Source organism: Chelon labrosus, assembly GCF_963514085.1.
Source record: "Chelon labrosus genome assembly, chromosome: 6".
Taxonomy (NCBI): domain Eukaryota; kingdom Metazoa; phylum Chordata; class Actinopteri; order Mugiliformes; family Mugilidae; genus Chelon; species Chelon labrosus.
Window position 1 is genome coordinate 27,925,508 of NC_140342.1, and position 19,142 is coordinate 27,944,649.

Consider the following 19,142-nt stretch of genomic DNA (forward strand, 5'->3'; position numbering starts at 1 on the left):
CTAAAAGGCTAATATAGATCCATACATCATCCCCAAAACTGTGACTTCTTTGAGCATAAATCCAAAACTACGGTCTTATTTCATTGGTTCAGCAGCTTTTTTTCTCCATCACACTAAGACCTGGTCACAGTATGAAAGGACTCTCGTCGTTGTCGGACACAAAGTCCAATCCGCGTTTCAAGAAAATGACTGAGTGCCGCCTGGATCCGTGCTTGGACTCTATTTATAGACACAACTCTGGTCCAGACTGTTTTGGCTGCAGCTCAGTAATTAGAGACGAGAAACCTCCAGCCGAGGGATGTGTCACTGTCGACACGTCCATGTCCCTGCAGCTTGGGACAATGTGCTCCTCTGTAGCCGCTCAGCACGAGATTCAATTTAAGAATCGAGGCCGTCGTAAGAGCTTGATGTTAAAAAGAAAAAGAAATGAACCAATAAGAAAAGAATGAAACAGCTGATGGTGATTTTATCTTCAAAGTGAGTTTCCTCTTTAAACCACTCACTGTCTGCAGACATCAGGCGCTGGAAGTAACACATTCTTTAACCCTGTTGAATTTAACACGGACAGTGTCTCCTCTGCTCATTCTCTGGTTCAATCCTTCAGATGAACTGGTTCTTTGAAGCTCTCACACCCGGCAACTGAAACACCCATCACCCTTTAGCAGTTTAACCAAAGGTAATCCTGAGGTAAGTGACCAGGCCTGATACTAGCGGGACGTCCTGTTTGCTCCAGTGTTTGCCTGCTTAAATAAAACCAATGTACGGAGAAACGCAAACGGGAATGAGGATTAAATAAGATTAACCTCAAATGTATTTGTGAAAAAAATAATAAATAAATATTGGTGTTAATGCTCGTAATTTGTTGATTAAATTCAAATAATCTGGATTAAACTGGAGGTTAAATGCAAAACGTCTGCATAAACTACAATTTCAGGATTTAAAGCCCTGCAAGGATTAAACATTGAAATCTGGGATTAAAACTGCAGACTATTCAATCATAATAGGCTATATGTATCATAAGTATTGAAGATCCTACAATTCAACATTTAACCTGAAATCCCGAGATTATTCCAATCTTTAATCTAGGATTAAACTCATATAGCTGCTCTATTCAAAACGGTCAGTGCAATTCTAAAGCTCGACATCTAAAACGCCAAGTTAAGGCAAACAGTTGAGAACATTTACTAACTTCCCATGATGCTTTGTGGGTTTGCTCAGTTGAGGAGGAGCAGCACGTTCCTCCTAACCCAGTAAATTTACTGAGGGAGTCGACCGGGCGTCCAGAAGACTCCAAACAACATGAGTGAAGGTCTGAGGCTCTTTATTAACAGCGTCTCTTTGTCCATGTCCGTCCATCATAAACTGTCCTCAGTGTAAATACGAAACACATTCCTCTCTGCTCAAACTGTTGGATTTCATTTGCGGTGGCCGGAGCTGGTTTTCGCTTCCTCGTCTATAATGCCCTTTTCCTTGAAGACTGGGCTCTTTGTCTGGGCTGCGATTAGCTGGCAGATATAGAAGCCAACGGGCCCCGATATTTGAGACTATTGTGAGCGCATGCCTGCCCCTGGCGCTGAGAATTATTCTCTCAGAGTTTTCAGGCAGACCTGAGCTGCCAGATGTGCCGGGCGCAAACCACCACACCTCTTAAACCTCCGAGAGTTTGCTTCACTCTCTGAGCACTCACGACCTTTGACCTCACGTGGAACCGTGCTGGATTTTAAAAAATGCACAAGCACCAATGAGAGAGCAGGCAGGCTTTCAACCAGGAAGCAGAGACGTGTTTTTTGTGTTTTTTTAGATGCATATACATATTTAAATATAACGGTTACAGCAGTAAATAAAGAGAAACCGGTTTTAAATGGCTTTCAGTGTTGTTTATCTGTCAGACACTTTTCCTGACAGCTTCAAGCTCCATAAAGAAAGAAAGGAATGAGTCAGGTGTCATGACGTTATCGCAGCAAGGTGTGGATGGCGGACCGTGTCGTAAACTGACAGATGAATACTCGTTGGACGTGACTCACCGAAGGTTTACACAGACTACGGAGACCCAGCTGACGCACTGCGCCGCGGTTGTTGTGGAGAATAAACCAACCTGAGCCCAGATCAGCCACACACCTGTTAGGGAGGCGCAGGAACTGATGCTGGTTCCTACGTGATCTTCTCCACAGAAACCACACGGAAGGAGAAAGTTCAGATATTTAAACTTTCAGCCCGGGAAAACACACTAAAGATGTACAGAAGATACTAAGAAGAGCATAAGAAGAACATTTTTGTCCCTAAAGACGAGACAAAAAAAAACCTTTCTGATTTAAGATGCAAGTTTAAAGTCCTCTACCTTCAGCCATTCAACAAGTAGCTGACCAATCAAAGCATCCTAACATTGGACACAGGTCCAGACTTCTATTAATAGCTTTACATGACTTCTTTTTTTTTCTTTTCTTTTCTTGGAGGAAACCAGAAAAAGAGGTGCGGAAATACCAATGGTCCACTGGGACCCAGTCCAACCCCCCCTCTGACCACAAAGCCCATGTCACAGTGATACACCTACAGCATGATGTTCCTCTGCAGGGGCTTCCACTGAGTGTGACTGATGCATTTAAGGGATAGTAGGAAGAAGAGTTTATGTTTTAAGTGTTGGTGACTTTCTGCGCAGAGATGCTGCGGATCACGAGGGGTGCGCATGTCTGAAGGTTAAAGAACCCGAAAACAAACAGCTGGAAGAGATGCGTGCATGAAGTGAGAGCGGAGCGGCGGCTGCTTACCTCCGTGAAGAAGTTATCCATTGGCCTGGTTATTTTAATCCCAGAGGATTTGCTGTATGGAAACCGCGCGTCCAGTCAATCCCACTCATGTGTTGTTAGTGTGGCTCCAAGCAGACACAAAGAAGAAGGGTTCAGCTTCAGAGCATCATCTTCCTCCTGGAGGTCTGACTGCTGCGGCGTGGAGGAGACTCTCTCAGTCAGTGTGGGGCTACTGTAGTAAATTTACTCTTTGTTTCCTGGGTAACTCCTCCAGTCAGCACCAAAGAGACACCAAACTTTCGTGGGGCTTCTCCTCCAGGAGCCCGGGCCCCCTGTGTGCGCGCCTCCGCTGCGTCCCCGGCTGTCCCCGTTCGCTCCTCCGCGCGGCTCGCTGCTCGCTTTGTTTGGTCAACAGCTAAAAAAACCGCAGCGCGACGAGCCAATAACCGAGACGCCGGTGAAACTTTGGAGGCGCTCACTCACTCACCCGGTGGACACAGTGATCTCCAAACTCCACCTCCTCGGCCGGCCTCCGCCTCCGCCTCCGCCTGTACCCCCTCCCTCTTGCTGCAGCCGCCGCCTCTCTGACTCCTCCTGCTGTCGGCATGTGGGCCCTGGAGCTCAGGGACCTCCACAGCCACACATCCTGTCTGCAGGTAGTTTAAAGCACAAAGTAAGATCTGATGTTAAACTTGGGTTGTCAAGTAAATAAACTTTCATTCAAGGTTTATTTTTATTTATTTATATATAGTTTTATTTTAAAGTGTAAGAGTTCTTTTGGTTCTGAATCTTACACGTGTTACTTGTTCTTCAGTCACCAGATGGACTGGTGTGCAGGTGTCCATGTCCAACGAGGTATGGACGAACTCAACAGACTAATTATCTCCATGGCAACTGAACTAACTTCACCTGTTGTACTGAAAGACAATAGAAAGAGGACAATGAGCTGAGATTATAGACTGTAAAAAAAAATGGACGTCATGACAGCTCCTCTAAAGTGAGGCCAAATCATGTGGAGCTCCCCCTGGTGGCTGGCTGCAGTATAGGTCATATAAGCCCCGCCCTAAATATGGGTTCTGTCATTTTAGGTAGTTAATACTGTATAATGTTGATGTACGTGAGTTAATATAACATTGATGTATGAATATAAAAGTCAATTTCGTTTTAGTCATTTGAAACAGGATGTGATGTCATGGTGATTGACAGTTGCCACTGACAACGGCTCTGAGTAGGAAATAAAAATTTGAAAGAAGTGCAGTTGAGATTGGTTGAGGTGGTTTCAGAGGTGCAGCTCGTCAACAGGCAACTGTCCCGGGCCAGAAGGGGGGCCCCCCCAGAGGGCTGACAAACTTTAAACTACAGCAGTGGCAACGTGCTAAGTTTTCAATTAGAGTAGGAGAGCTCTCCACCCGATACATCTCTGCAGACTCAGTCCTGTTACATGTCGTGTTCATGACTTTTTAAAGTACAACAACGGAGTCCAGTTCAAAATGGAAAGAAAAATAAACAGCTAACCTAATCCTGCTAGCGTAGCCTTAACTGTGGAGGAGAGACTCTAGAACCATCTCTGGATAAACTCTTTACCTTTAACCCATTCATTGTTCTTATTTCACACTAGAATCTAAAATCCACCAGGAACATTCTTTGCAGGACAGACTCGTTGTTTTACCACCCATCGTAAAACAGCCCAGAGCGAAAGAGAAACTGTTCAATGGAAACACTTCCACATGATGAATGATGATGAGTACACTCAAAATCAGTTTCAAGCATCCATCATGTTTCTGTGACTTGGTGCGAATCGGGATTTGAGCTGTGACATTTCAGCTGTAGGTTAACTACATGGAGCACTCACATATGTGAGACCACCGACTGACCCTTGGCCCCTGGCTGGTCGGAGCCCTGAGGCCCCTGCTGACTGGTAGAAATAGAGATTCACCTTCAGTTTGGACTGAGAAATATTCATTCATCACATTTGCATATGAAGCGTGAGTCTTTTATAAGGGACATAAGATCAGAAAGACGTGAGGAAGCGCTTAGCTGCCTCCGTTTGTTTGAACACTTTCCATCCGTGAGGCTTCTGAGGTGCTTCACATGGGCTTTTTGTGTCCAACGCTCTGGGACAGTTTTGAGCTTGTGCAACACAGGAAACCACACTGTTGCATGTGGCGGTCGATCCTGTGACTCTCAGCAGCTCATAAAAGCGTTGAGAGACAATCTGAGAGTCACGGGTTCGTTCAGTGAGAAGGAGGAGACTGATGTTTGGAGCATGATGAAGCAGGTCTGCAGTGATTCTCATTTTTCAACTGATTCGAAATGAATCAAATTCTGATTAAAAAATAAATAAAAAAGTGAACAAACACGCCGTGATATGTTTTACTCTGGTGTGTTCTTGCACCAGAAGCCAGATTTGACCGATCCAGCTACTATAACCTGGCCAGCTTTGGAACAAAGGATCCCTTATTCACAAAAACCTGGTATACATCCAGGGAAACCAGTTTCGAGCCAGTTCTGGAGCTCTTGGATCCTCGTGTATGATTTGTTCCTTATAAATCATACCAGCTTTGTCCAAAATACAGTAGTACAGACGTTGAGAAGCTAATAATAAGGTTCTCTAAGGCCTAGTAGAGTTGTCACTGTCCTCCGTGTTGTGTCAGATTCAGTCGTACCAGACACAGACCCAGAGGATGGAGGTGTGAACAGGGTTTATAAGTGAGAGCTTTTTTTGTGACGGAACTATTAAAGCGTCTTGCATCAACTAGATGGTCCTCCAGCCAATCACAGACATTTAGTTGTAAGCAAATCCAACTCCATGGTGCTCCTCTCTCCTGTCCATCACCACATTAAGCCCCACCCCCAAACGATCTGACTGGCCTAGCAGATCTTTGCAGGAGCAGAATCAGTTCCCAACAGAGTGACTCCAAATCTGTGGGCCATGACATTTTTCTGGGATCCTACCTAAGAACAGAAGAAGCTAATTGTAAATGAATCTGTGTACAAACACTGGAGGATGTTTAACCGACAAGAGCCAACTGGTACAAACTGGAGTTGATGATTTGCAGCTAGAATTATAAATCTGCTTGTTAAAAGTCTTTTTATCTCCAGAGTTGTATTCTCAGGCTTCAGTTATTTGTCTCAGAGGTGTTTCTCCACATGTCACCTGTCTGGACAGCGTCACCTCCGTGACCTTTAATCCACGGCAGAGGTTAAGTAACGCTCACGGTCTCGGAGCCCTGGAGGATTCCTCAGTCAGGGTCAAACTGATTTCAGTCAGAGTAATGAGCTCAGGCCACCTCTGCGTGCTCACGTTAACCTGAACGCAGCTCAGCTCGTGGCTTCGACCTTTTGTGTCAAGCATTTTTTGGGGCGTCGACATGTCGGCGCTGATTTTGAGTGAAAGGCTGATCCTTCTCTTGAGTGACGAGGAGCTGAAACACTTAGCTGTTAGGTAACCTCTGCATGTCTCAGCCTGCTCGCTACACACAGCACATGCTTCTTCTTTACATGTGTTTCAGAAATCAATCAGATGTTTCTCAGACTGTACCGCGAAAAGAAAAATGTAGATTGACTGTGATGAACGTCAGAGATCAAGCTTGACATTTTCTCACGAGCTTGCTGTGTCTGTACATCCAAAAATCTGGTTTAGTTTAGTTTGGAAAGAATAGGAACGTTAAGTTACAGGTTAATTTATAGTATAGTCTAGGGTTAATTAGACCTAGTTTAGTCTAGTTTAGTTTAGTTTAGTTTAGTTTAGTTTAGTTTGGAAAGAATAGGAACGTTAAGTTACAGGTTAATTTATAGTATAGTCTAGGGTTAATTAGACCTAGTTTAGTCTAGTCTAGTTTAGTTTAGTTTAGTTTGAAAGAAATAGGAACAATACATTACAGGTTAATTTATGGTATAGTCTAGGGTTAATTGGACCTAGTTTAGTTTAGTTTAGTCAACTTTAGTTAGATTTAGTTTGGTTTAGTTTAGTTTAGTTTAGTTTGAAAGTAGTAGGACGGGTACATTGCAGGTTAATTTATAGTATAACCTTGGTTTAATTAAACCTAGTTCAGTTTAGTTTGAAAGTAATAGGAACGATACATTACAGGTTAATTTATGGTGTAGTCTAGTTTAATTAGACCTAGTTTAGTTTAGTTTAGTTTAGTTTAGTCGAGTGGAGTTGACTTTAGTTGGATTTAGTTCGGTTTAGTTTAGTTTAGTTTGAAAGTAATAGGAAGGGTACATTACAGGTTAATTTATAGAATAGTCTAGGTTAAATTAAACCTAGTTTAGTTTAGTTTAGTTTAGTTTAGTTTAGTTTGGTCAAGAGGCTTCACGTCAACACAAAGTATTGATTTCTGAAAGATAAAATACTAAAAAGGTTTATACCTCTGAGAACTGATCAGACCTTTTGATGGAGCACAAGCATCAAACTAATACCAGACCAGTAAACATTTACTGATCATCTCATTATAGATAAATATTGAGGTATTAAAGGAGCCAGCTGTCTCTTGTTGTTTGATTCAGTGCCAGCATCTCTAAAACATCCAAACGCCCAAACACAGGATGAGGAAGACAAACATTTCCTGTAGCTCTTTTAGACTTCTCTTAAAGATGTGAGATAACGGGACCGGGAAGTTTATTTCTGCCAGAACTGTTAAAAAGAAAAAACTCAAATCAGACTTCTTTCATCTGGAGTCATGCTGCGAGGAAAGATGGAGAGAGTGGAAGACTGAAAGTGATCAACACCTGGAGGAGGTGAAGAAGATTAATACATTACATCTGACCTGTCGTGTTACTTGTAGGTTTCTGTTTCCTCATTTTGACGTGAAGGTCTATTCTATTCTGTTCTATTCTATTCCATTCAATTCTATTCTGGACTAAGCTCAGTGACTAAATCTGTCAGTACCCTTGAAACCTCATCAGGAAGGCCTCCAGCCCTGAAGGACTCCTTGAACTTTGTGAAACACTTCAGAGTGAGAGAGGCAGGAATGGGGGCGGCTGGTTGATAATAACTTAGAGTCGAGCTTGTCTCCAGCTCCCTGTGATTATCAAACTAAACGGTAATCTGAAGCACTTACCGACAAATGATGACGCAGCAAACTCTCTCAGTGTGGGCAGGGCCCCCCCGATCAGATCCTTTAAGACACACAGAGAAACAACACAGGCAGTGATATTCACATTAAACAGTTATCTACAGTTATTGAACATTATCGAGAATCTTTTCTAAAGAGATGTATGAAGTCTAGAAGAAATGGTCACACAGGTCTAGTCTAGTCTAGTCTAGTCAAGTCAAGTCAAGTCAAGTCAAGTCAAGTTTTGTTTAGAAATAATAAGGAGGTTCAGTTAAAGGTTAATTTAGAGTAAGGGTGGGCTTGGTTAAATTAGACCAAGGTCAGATATGTTTAGTGTAGTCTAGTCTAGTCTAGTCAAAAGTCAAGTCAAGTGTAGTTTGAAAATAATAGTTTAGTTACAGGTGCATTTTTAGTATAGTCTAGTCTACTCTAGTTTAGTTTAATGTAGTCTTGACTAGTCAAGTTTAGTTTAGTTTAGAAATAATAAGGAGATTACGTTAAAGGTTAATATAGAGTGACTGTAGGCTTGGTTAAATTAGACCTAGGTCAGATATGTCTAGTCTAGTCTAGTCTAGTCAAAAGTCAAGTCAAGTCAAGTCAAGTCAAGTCAAGTGTAGTTTGAAAATAATAGTTTAGTTACAGGTGCATTTTTAGTATAGTCTAGTCTACTCTAGTTTAGTTTAATGTAGTCTTGACTAGTCAAGTTTAGTTTAGTTTAGAAATAATAAGGAGATTACGTTAAAGGTTAATATAGAGTGACTGTAGGCTTGGTTAAATTAGACCTAGGTCAGATATGTCTAGTCTAGTCTAGTCTAGTCTAGTCTAGTCTAGTCTAGTCTAGTCAAAAGTCAAGTCAAGTCAAGTCAAGTCAAGTCAAGTCAAGTCAAGTCAAGTGTAGTTTGAAAATAATAGTTTAGTTACAGGTGCATTTTTAATAATAATAATAATAATAATAATACATTTTATTTAGAGAAGCGCCTTTCAAGGTACCCAAGGACACTGTACAAAGTAGGTATAGGCAAGGAACACAAAACACAAAACACCCCCAGACACAAAAAAAAAATACAGTCTAGTCTACTCTAGTCTAGTTTAGTCTAGTCTTGACTAGTCTAGTCAAGTCTGGTCAAGTCTGGTCAAGTCAAGTCAAGTCAAGTTTAGTTTAGTTTAGCAATAATAATGAGGTTACGTTTAAGGTTAATTTAGAGTGAGTGCAGGCTTGGTTAAATTAGACCTAGGTCAGATATAGCCCTGATAATTTAGATGAACCATCTACTTTATCTTTATAAAATGTGGATAAACTGTCACTAAATTCTCCTCCTTACAAACGTAACATCAAGTTACATATCTTCCATTAGTCGTTCTCAGAAAGTTGTGAATGAGCTGCAGTGAAGATAAAGCAGCATTCAGCTGGATTTAAAGATTGTTTATGAGCCCAACTCAATAACATCTAATCAGCCATTATGTGATACTGGGAAAACAAAAAAGAAGTCAGCAGCTCAGCAACAGCTTCTATCCTGTTTTTGAGAAAACATTTAAGGCGGGATAATTAAAGCTTGGATCACGGTGTTCACTCCAGCTTATCTGTCGTGACTCGTCTTCACCACATCACCAGAAGCAAGCGCTTCAAAGCTGCCTCTGAACTCGACTCTGATGTCTGAAATCGTTTCTTCTTTTAACCTTGCGTCAGTAAATCTCGGTTCACTGTGTCAATGACAGGCTCCTCAACCTGGCGGGATAATCAACGGTGGATCAGTGAGTTCAGGATACGAATGAAAACACAGGAACAGGAAGAAAAACACTCTCACATCACGGTTTACTGGTGTTCATGTCACATCACGTCACATCACATGCCTCAGTGCTTATAAACAATGGGCTTATTTACATCTAGTTTACAATGTGCACAATACAATCTATAATGAGTAGTTTTGGGAATAAACAAAAAAAAACTTTTTTTTTTTTTTTTTGCACTAAACAAACTAAAATGATTCATTCATTCATTTTCTGTAGCTGTTTCTGCATTAGCATGATTCAGCAGAGCTCTGCATGTTAATATCTTTCCATGATGGTTCCCAAGGTGATTAAATACGAGGCTCCAGTTTCTCAGTGTGTCTCCAGCCTGTGTTCAACTAATAACGCGACAGGAAAGAGCTCAGATAAATGCAGAAAATGCTTTTGTGCAATGTCCTACGTTTCTCTGCACATGAAGCTTGAAAATGCTCTTTCATTATTAGTTTGGGTGAAGTGACCCTTTAAAACACGCATATTTCCAGGTTTCTTGCAGCCTTGTTGGGGGGGGGGTGCTAAGTGCTGTGTGAAAGAGACAGAGCTGTGGGATCCAGTTCATAAACTGTTCGCTGCCGTGGGATCATCTCAAAACACACAGGATTTATCTGCAGCTCCGTGCAGAGGTCAGGTACGGCCGGGCGAGTCAGGTCACGGCTCCTTCCAGAACAAACTGACCTCTAACTAATCCCCGCATACTTCCTGCTGGAGGGACGGGAGGGGGGGGGGGGGGGTCGCTTAGTCGGTCTTCACCATGAGAATCCCTCCAGAGCAGCTCAGAGGAGGAAGACGCACAGAATCACACCCTGAATTTAAAACTAAACTTAAGTTCAACTTTCCTGGTCAGTGTCCCGCTGTCACTTGCAGGATCAAGTACTCCTCTACCAGCTTATTAGATAATGCATTTGTCTCGAACAGCAGGAGCCTAACTGCAGATGTACCTGGTGTGTAGGAATGGAATAAATGGCTTAAAATATGCCTCCAACACTGTCACTTTAAATAAGATTTGTAATATTTTAAACTTTAAAATAAAACCAAATCAGTTAAACAACAAACACTGAGTCATGAACAGATATGTCATCAGTATGGGCGAATGTATTGTCTCAATTCTTTGCAAACGGTGACACCTAGCGGCCATTTGTATGTACTGCACGAGAGGCTCATTTTTATTTCCAACTACATGAAAACTGACATGTGTCTTTGGTCCAAATTAAAATGAACTTATTAAGGACTCATTTAAAAGAACTTTTTGAATCTCCAACCACTGGTGCCATGAAAAAAAAGATACAGAAGTAATGGAATAAATGACATTTAGATAGGGTTAGGGTTAATAGATAGATACTTATTAATCCAAAACATGGACAATTACGCTGTTGCAGCAGCAATGTACAGGCACCCAGCATACTATACACTGACCAGCCACAATATTATGACCACTGACAGGAGAAGTGAATAACATTGACCATCTTGTGACAGTTCAGTGTTCTGCTGGGAAACTTCTGGACCTGGCATTCATTGGTGTGGATGTTCCTTAGACATGTAGCACCCACCTAGACCAGACCAGGCACCCCCACCCCATAGCAATGACACTCCTTGATGGCAGCAGCCATCCCCAGCAGGATGCAGCCTGACACACACACACACAAAAACAGTTTAGGAACAACTAAAAAAAAAACATGAAGAACAGCACAAGGTGTTGACCTGGCCTCCAAATTCACTAGATCCCAAACTGATCAAGTATCTGTGGGATGATCCACAGAGGCCCCTCCCCTCAAAGACCCCCCCACTAACACCACAGGACACCCTCAGAAGGCCCATGTCCATTCTCTGATGAGTCACCACAAAGGAGACCTACACAATATTAGGAAGGTGGTCGTAATGTTATGCCTGGTCTGTGTATATAATCTATAAAGACAGAGAAATCTATATATAAAATATATCTGAGGTCTGTGAGCCATGAACTGTGTCTCACTGAGGTGATTCATGTCTGTTTCACATCATTGTAAATAAGAATATATTTCACACCAGCTCCATCCAGCTGCACCGGAACAGATTCAAGTGTATTCAGGATCAAATGTGGAGTATTTCGGTCTGGAACTCCAACAAGTGGGTCCACCTTTAACCAACAGGTCCCCTCTGAACTCTAAAGGGACAGGAGCCTGCAGCGGGCGGCAGGGGGCGCGCTGAGGCAACAATCCCGCAGAGGCAGCCACGGAATGGGAGAGTGATTCCACTAAAACAAGCGGCAGACAGAATTTACATTCCCCTCCAGTGCGCAATACAAGATCTAAGTAAATATTTGCTACGAAGAAAATCCTGAAAGCATGAAACCTTCACGTCTCTGCGGCATCTGCTGGTGCCAGAAACTTCCTCTCTGGAGACATTTAAAAAGAAAAGATCGAATATTATCAGAATGTTGTAGGTTATATTTCAGGTAAATTACCTTAAAGTGCCACTGGTTGTGAAATAAACAGACCGGCCGCAAACGCAACACCTTAATTAGAATGTCACACGTGCATCAATGCAAACATTTCCACATTAAACACGTTCTCTACTCCCGAGCAAGAAACACTTTCTTGGATTCCTGCCTCGGCTCGGGCGTGCACAACGGCCGCGCGCGTGCACGCCGAGCACGGGTGCGTGTGCGCGCAGGCGGAGGATCGCCGAGCCGAGCCCGTTCCGTGCAGCAGGCAGGCACAAGCCGCTGGGCGCGCAGGAGGAGCCGCAAAAAGATCCAGCAGCCGCTACTTGAAACTGCGAGGAGAGCAAGAGGGAGCGTCGGAACTTCAGCGCACACGGTAAGAGCGGCACACTGCACCAGCCCTCCTCCCTGTACTCCGCAAATAAAGAAAGAGCCATTTACGGAAGGTTCGGCTTGTTTTTATTGCTATTTTTTTATTATTTCTTTTGTCTTTTTTCCATGTCTCCATTTGGGGAGCCAGGCAGGGCGCACGCTGCACGGGTGGAGGGGGGGAGTGGTGGTGGTGTAGGAAATGAGACAAAAGGTTCAGAGATTTGATGGAAAAAACAAAAAGATAAATTTGATTAATACTAAAATAAAAAAAGGAGTTTGAAAACTGAGTAAAGTCTCAAATTCAGTTTGTCCTTTTTTTTTTTTTTTTTTCCAAACGTGAACGAGCATTAAAAAAAAGGGGTGTGTACAGTCTGGAGGAACGCGCGCTCGCTCACACGCCGATTCTCGTTTTTCCCACTTTTATTGAGAACACACACACACACACACACACACACACACACACCGCGCACGGTCTCTCCTCGCGCACTGTTCGATTATTTATTGATTGGAATCGTTTCTGATTATATCATCTCCTCAGGCTGCTAGACAGGAGAGGAGGAGGAGGAGGAGGAGGAGGAGGATGAAGGTGGGGTGGGGGGGTCTATTTTCCTCCTAATTTGCAGCCAGTAAACAGCTGAACATCCAGAGACTCCTCTCCCTCTCCGCTCCACCTCTTTGTCCGTGTGGAGGTGTGACACCGTTTGACCGCATGCGGCCGACGCGCCCTCCGCCGCGCCGCGCGTCTCTAACCACATTATGTCATGATTCCGATGAATTATTGATCTCATATTTCCGTTTTATTGCGTCGAGGAGAATAAAAAAAAAAAGGAGGAGGAGGAGGGGGTGATGGAGAACCGAAGGTGCACCTGTTATTCCCTCCTCTTTCTCCTCACTCGCCTTAAGTTCATCCTCTCCCCCCACCCCCCCCGGGTTCTCGTGTCTCTGCAGCGTCCGCGTGGATGTTGTTTCTGCGGCGCGTCAAACTTTATTAGCCGTCGCCTGTCGCCGCTTAATTGCTCGGTCCTTTGTTTGCTGCGGCGCGCATGCGCACTGGGTGAAGGGTGTGGATGGGAGAGATGCCACCTTGGTTATCAATAGGATGGAGAAGAAGAAGAGGAGGAGGAGGAGGAGAAGGAGGAGGATGGCTTTTGTTTTTTTAATTCGTGGTTTATTTGTTCATTCCTGATAGATTTTAAAAAGGATCGTAGAAGTAAAGTGTGTTGCTGTGTGTGTGTTGCTTTGTGTGTGTGTTGCTTTGTGTGTGTGTGGTGGTGGTGTGATCTGTGTGAGCGCTGATGCTGTGTGGGAATCAGAGATCAGAGTGACGCTGCCGCTCTGAGAATAATTCCCCGTTTAATCCATTTATTGAGTATTTGAATGAAAAGTCAATTAATTAGAATAATCGCTCCATCGCTGAAGGGATTAGGATTCAGGAGCGACGGGAATCAGATCGTCTGATCGTCTCCGGGCCTTCCACTGTCAGCAGCGTATCAGGGCTTTGATGAACCGTCCAGTCTTGTTGATTGGACGGTTAATCAGCTACTGATCAGAGTTAACATTAACATGCGTCCAGACGAGCGGCGACAGAGCGACAAGCTGCTTCACGTTTTCAGTGAAAGACGGTCACATGAAGCTGGCAGACGCCGTTGGTCACAACATGTAGCAACGACCTAAACGCACAAGAAACTGAGAACTGGATGAAAGAATGATGTTTTTATTTAATGGAGGCGACAACGAGTGAAGCAGGAAAACAAGGAAGCACAGGAACACCTGGAAACATGAACAGGTGAATCCAGAGCAAGATGACAGATGACTGATAAAGGAGAAAGGGACAGGCAGGACAATATATATGTATATATTATATGTAAAGATCTGCCACAACATTATGACCGGACAGGAGAAGTGAATAATATTTTAAACCATCTTGTAACAGTTCAATATTCTGCTGGGAAACTTCTGGACCTGGCATTCATTGGTGTGGATGTTACTTAGACATGTAGCACCCACCTAGACCAGACCAGGCACCCCCACCTAGACCAGACCAGGCACCCCCACCCCATAGCAACAATGTGCGTTAAGCAGCAGCTGTAGCTTCGTCTCCTCGGCTTCAACGAGCCTCCGTCTCTGTCCCACACAGACCGACGGCTTCATTAAGACCCACGCCTATCATCGCTTATCATAAACCAAAAGTATGTGGACAGATTTCTACGTACGTCACCTGTGTGTGTGTGTGTGTGTGTGTGTGTGTGTGTGTGTTGGCGTATCGGACATAAAACCAACGAGCTACCACCGTGACGACTCTTTCACACGCAGACACACACTCTCGGATGAGTCACCGCTCGTCTCCGCCCGGCGAGACGGATGAATGAATGAGTGGATTTATGACAGCCAATCAGAGGCTGCTACCACGGCTCCCCAGTCACCATGGCGATCTTACGAAGCACCTCGACGAGGAGGCCGACGGTGCGAGTGCACAATTAAAAACCTCTCAGGTTTTGATGATAGCCACGGCGATGGATCGGCCAATCAGAGCGCTCCATGTGTTTAATAGCCCGACATGTTATTACATACTGATGAGGAAACATTCCCACAGGCTGTCACACTGGGAACTATGGAAGCGTCGCAGGTTTACAACACACTAGACACAAGGAAGCTCACTACTGATTTGAATAGACCGGATGAAACACACAAGGGTGTTTGTATAGGATACAAATAATACTGCATGGTATTACAATATCAGACTGTGGCAAGAAAAAGCACCTCTGCTTTATCTTCTGTTTAAACTTTATGCTTTTGTGTATTTTTTGTTTTGTTGTCGTTGTAATATTTTGTACAGGGAGTAGTGTGGTGGTAGATGTAGTAGCAGTCTCGACGTACAGCGTTTGTTTTACACACAAAAAGAAGGGAAGGTAGTTTAAAGTAGCAGACGTCCGTTTAAATCCGTCCCTGTACCTGCAGGATTGATGCACGTGGACCAGAGCTGCTGATGCTAAGATGCGTTCACACTACGGGAGAAACGAGCTACGACTCGGTCGTTGCTGGAGAGTCACTGCAGTGGTCAGTGACGCTATCGATGGGGGTTACGACAGAGGACGGTTTGAGGCGTCAGAGGAACGTTTGCGTGGTTTTGACTTTGAACCATTTCCTGTTTGTGTTTAGAAAGTTGTTTTGTTTCTCCCTTTAGCTTCTTTGTTCTCCCTCCACTGATTTGTTTGATTGGTTTCTCCTAGTGTGCTCCGCCCTCCTTAGTCTCAGTGTGTATATATCTATATATACAGGCATAACATTATGACCTCCTTCCTAATATTGTGCAGGTCTCCCTTGTGGTGACTCACCAGAGAATGGACATGGGCCTTCTGAGGGTGTCCTGTGGTGGAGGGGGGCCTTTGAGAGGAGGGGCCTCTGTGGATCATCCCACAGATGCTTGATCAGTTTTTTTCCTAAAGTGTTTTTGTGTGTGTGTCTAAGTAGATGTTTTTACTCTTATATCTAATCAACACTGGACTAACTCCGCTGCAGGGAAATTTCTAACTGCAGGACCCAAGAAATAGCATGCATTGAAAAAATAATGTCAGTCCGAGGATTTATATGAATTGGTATCAGAATTTTCAAATCAAGATCGATTTGAAAAAAAAGAAAATCCAGGCCGACTAGGGCCTCTCTGTGACCCCGCGAGTCTTCACAGGACAAGTGGTTACAGAAGATGAATGAATGAATGAATGAAAACCAGCCGTAGTTATAATGATATTTACGTGGCCGGTGTGTCTCTCCTGGTGGCCAAATCAAATCAAATCAGCTTAATTTACCATTTATTTACAGTATGAACACCCCATTTCACGCCTAATCGGGTGAATTGCAGGTAAAAATAAAGTTGGGTCGATGAACGTAATCTGGCCTTGATCAGGTTGATGTTGGTGGTGTCTCTAATGACCTCTTAATGCTGCTGATAAGAAACTGGTTCCTGAGCTACTCAGTCACTCGGTCTGCTGCAGACGACACAGCCTGTTCTGCAAAGGTATGGTCTCACCAACTCTGTCTGTGTGTGTGTCTGTGTGTGTGAAGAGGAAGTTGTGTTGTACTAGTATCGGCAGTGTTTGGTACAGTCGTAGACTAGAGAGTAGGCTGCATTGCTTTTTCATGGTGGTCTACAGAAGCAGAAGCAGCCTGGGTCGTTAAAGTAAAGCTGCTTCTCCCACCACTGATTTAGTCGTCTACATGAGCACCTTCATCCCAGCATTACGCGTGAGTCAATACACGGTGTTCACATGGTACACAGAGAAATCTAGTTAATCGTGTCCCTGTATGCAGGATGAATATCCAGGCTATTGATTACTGCGTGCTGTTTGCACAGGTGTCTCTTACATATGAGGGGATATAAACCTGCTGACGTCGGCTAAGCTGCTTACCTGCACCCGATGTGGATGCTCAGCTTTACAAGGCGACGTTAGCGCCACCAGCTACAGCTTTTATATGATCAGAGCTAATTTCTTCCACCGTGACACAACTTTCTTCTTTGCAGATTTTGTGTAGTAGCCTGATTACTTCTGAAGTGAATACTAGGGATGTCCCAGTCTCTTTCCTTTGACCCCCATATCCAATACCGATCTTTTAATACTGAGTCCTGATCTGATCCTAAATGTCCTAGTTGGTCTGGAGTTGGTCTCCTGTGTCTTCCTAAAGTCTGTCCTTGTCTTCCTTGTCTTCTCCTAGAGTTGGTCTCCTGTGTCTTCCTAAAGTCTGTCCTTGTCTTCCTTGTCTTCTCCTAGAGTTGGTCTCCTGTGTCTTCCTAAAGTCTGTCCTTGTCTTCCTTGTCTTCTCCTAGAGTTGGTCTCCTGTATCTTCCTAAAGTCTGTCCTTGTCTTCCTTGTCTTCTCCTAGAGTTGGTCTCCTGTGTCTTCCTAAAGTCTGTCCTTGTCTTCCTTGTCTTCTCCTAGAGTTGGTCTCCTGTAGCTTCCTAAAGTCTGTCCTTGTCTTCCTTGTCTTCTCCTAGAGTTGGTCTCCTGTAGCTTCCTAAAGTCTGTCCTTGTCTTCCTTGTCTTCTCCTAGAGTGGACTGGATTCAGTCCAATAAATCTTTCAGTCAAAGTTAATGTAGTGTGGAGAGGGTAGCTGGTACCTTGTGTTCTCTACTCCAGAAATGTTCTGGTCATCCAACGCTGCCATAAACTCCCTAACCCTCTCTGGAAGATGTTTCTCCTTGACTCTGTCTCCAGGAAACTTTTCTCTTCTTTTAAACGTTCAGTGTTTGTTGTTGTTGTTTGGGTGCAGCCTTTGACTGAGTGGACTCCATGGATTCTGTTTAGATGATCAACTACTACCACCTCACCACACATCCACATTACACTAGTTACTGACTAACGTCTGACTCACATTATTCTACACAGCAGACATGGTTAGACACCTGATTCAGATTCTTCTTCTTCTTCATGTTCTTCAGTTTCTTGGCAGCTTTGACGCCAGCCAACCACTATTAAGACAGAAGAAGGAGTTTCTCCGCTACAAAGATGTGGTTTTGGTTTAGAAAGATCAGACCTGGGTAAAACCAGATCTGATCATTTTAAAAATGCCTGGATCTGCCTCGATATTGATTTCCTGATACTTGATACCAAGTTCAGACATTTGGTTGTCGTATCCCATCCAAAAAGTATATTTAACTGAATGTTGTGCAGGTAGTTGGCAGCAGTCATACAACAGTATTACAGTTTTTTTTTTTAGCCAACTGGGTTTTAAATCTGCAACAATGGCTTCCGAAGGATTTCCAAAATCGGGAAAGTATGTTTGCATGAGTATTATGACTGGATATGTTGCCGTGCAAGAACAACCACTACGTCTTCTAATGCAGTGAAGACTTCAAGCCTGTCCATGCAGTCTTTCCAGGTCTTTTCTCACGGTGTCCCTTTTTACTCCCTTTTTGATCATGACAGTGTACTTCAGCCTTCAAGACTCTGGCCTCTATTAGCTGCCACACGGCTCACCTGAAGCTGACAGCGCTCTCCAGCTCATTTGGCGTTTTACGGCGTTTGTATTTTCTTTAACAGGAACCCTAATCGCTGCTCCCTGCTGTGCTCTCGACTGCCGCCGTTTCCACTGCTCCTGCTGCAGCTGCTAATTAAACGCTTTAACACGCGGCTCCCGGCATTTAAAATCTGCTCATCTGCAAACATTTGCATCTCGTGAAATACTCATTGTTATGTGTTTGTTGCCGTACTGAACCTGTAATTAAAATGACCACAAAAATGGGTTCACGGTGACGTAACATAGCCACAGGGTTGCTGGTTCAAATCCGTCCCTGCGTTTCAGTGCGTTTCTGTTTATCTGGCCACTCTTATCTGGCATTATGATAAATAAATGGTTCATACTCAATGTTCTAATTATAACACGGGAGCAGCTGTTGCAGGAGACATCATGGTTTTAAATAGTACATTTCTTGGAGAGTAGCTACCGTTATCTGTTTCATGTTGTTTGACGGGGCAGCTCAAAGAAGGCTGAAGGTGTAAATGCTGGATGTTTTATTATCTCTAAAGTGTCTATGAGCTGCACTGAAACCAGAATAAGTTGCTGTTTCACACTTTGAAAGCTGATAAGACCTTCAGACTGCACGCGGCTGGTTTTGATAACTTCTGTGCAGCACGCTGGCCCTGTCAAGAATGCAGAAGTTGTGATGTTTCAACTTCCTGTTAAAGGAAATGCGATGAGTGTGTTAAATGACTAAACATTTGTGAAAAGTTTATTTTGGTCGCAGAGCAGAGAAGATGGAGGTGGTGTG

At 43.7% G+C, this 19,142-nt stretch overlaps 2 protein-coding genes across 2 annotated transcripts in view; one reads left to right on the forward strand and one right to left on the reverse strand.

Annotated features, from left to right (window-relative positions):
* myo10 (myosin X) overlaps nt 1-2,981 on the reverse strand; it is a 107,927-nt gene extending 104,946 nt beyond the window's left edge. The window contains exon 1 of the mRNA XM_084546468.1: nt 2,766-2,981. Within this exon, the coding sequence (XP_084402594.1) occupies nt 2,766-2,786 (21 nt within the window). The 5' untranslated portion in view covers nt 2,787-2,981. The remainder of the gene's footprint in view (nt 1-2,765) is intronic.
* Nucleotides 2,982-12,283: 9,302 nt separating this feature from the next.
* Nucleotides 12,284-19,142, forward strand: part of basp1 (brain abundant, membrane attached signal protein 1) — a 42,703-nt gene continuing 35,844 nt past the window's right edge. The window contains exon 1 of the mRNA XM_084546466.1: nt 12,284-12,381. The gene's annotated coding sequence lies outside the window, so the exon portion shown is untranslated. The remainder of the gene's footprint in view (nt 12,382-19,142) is intronic.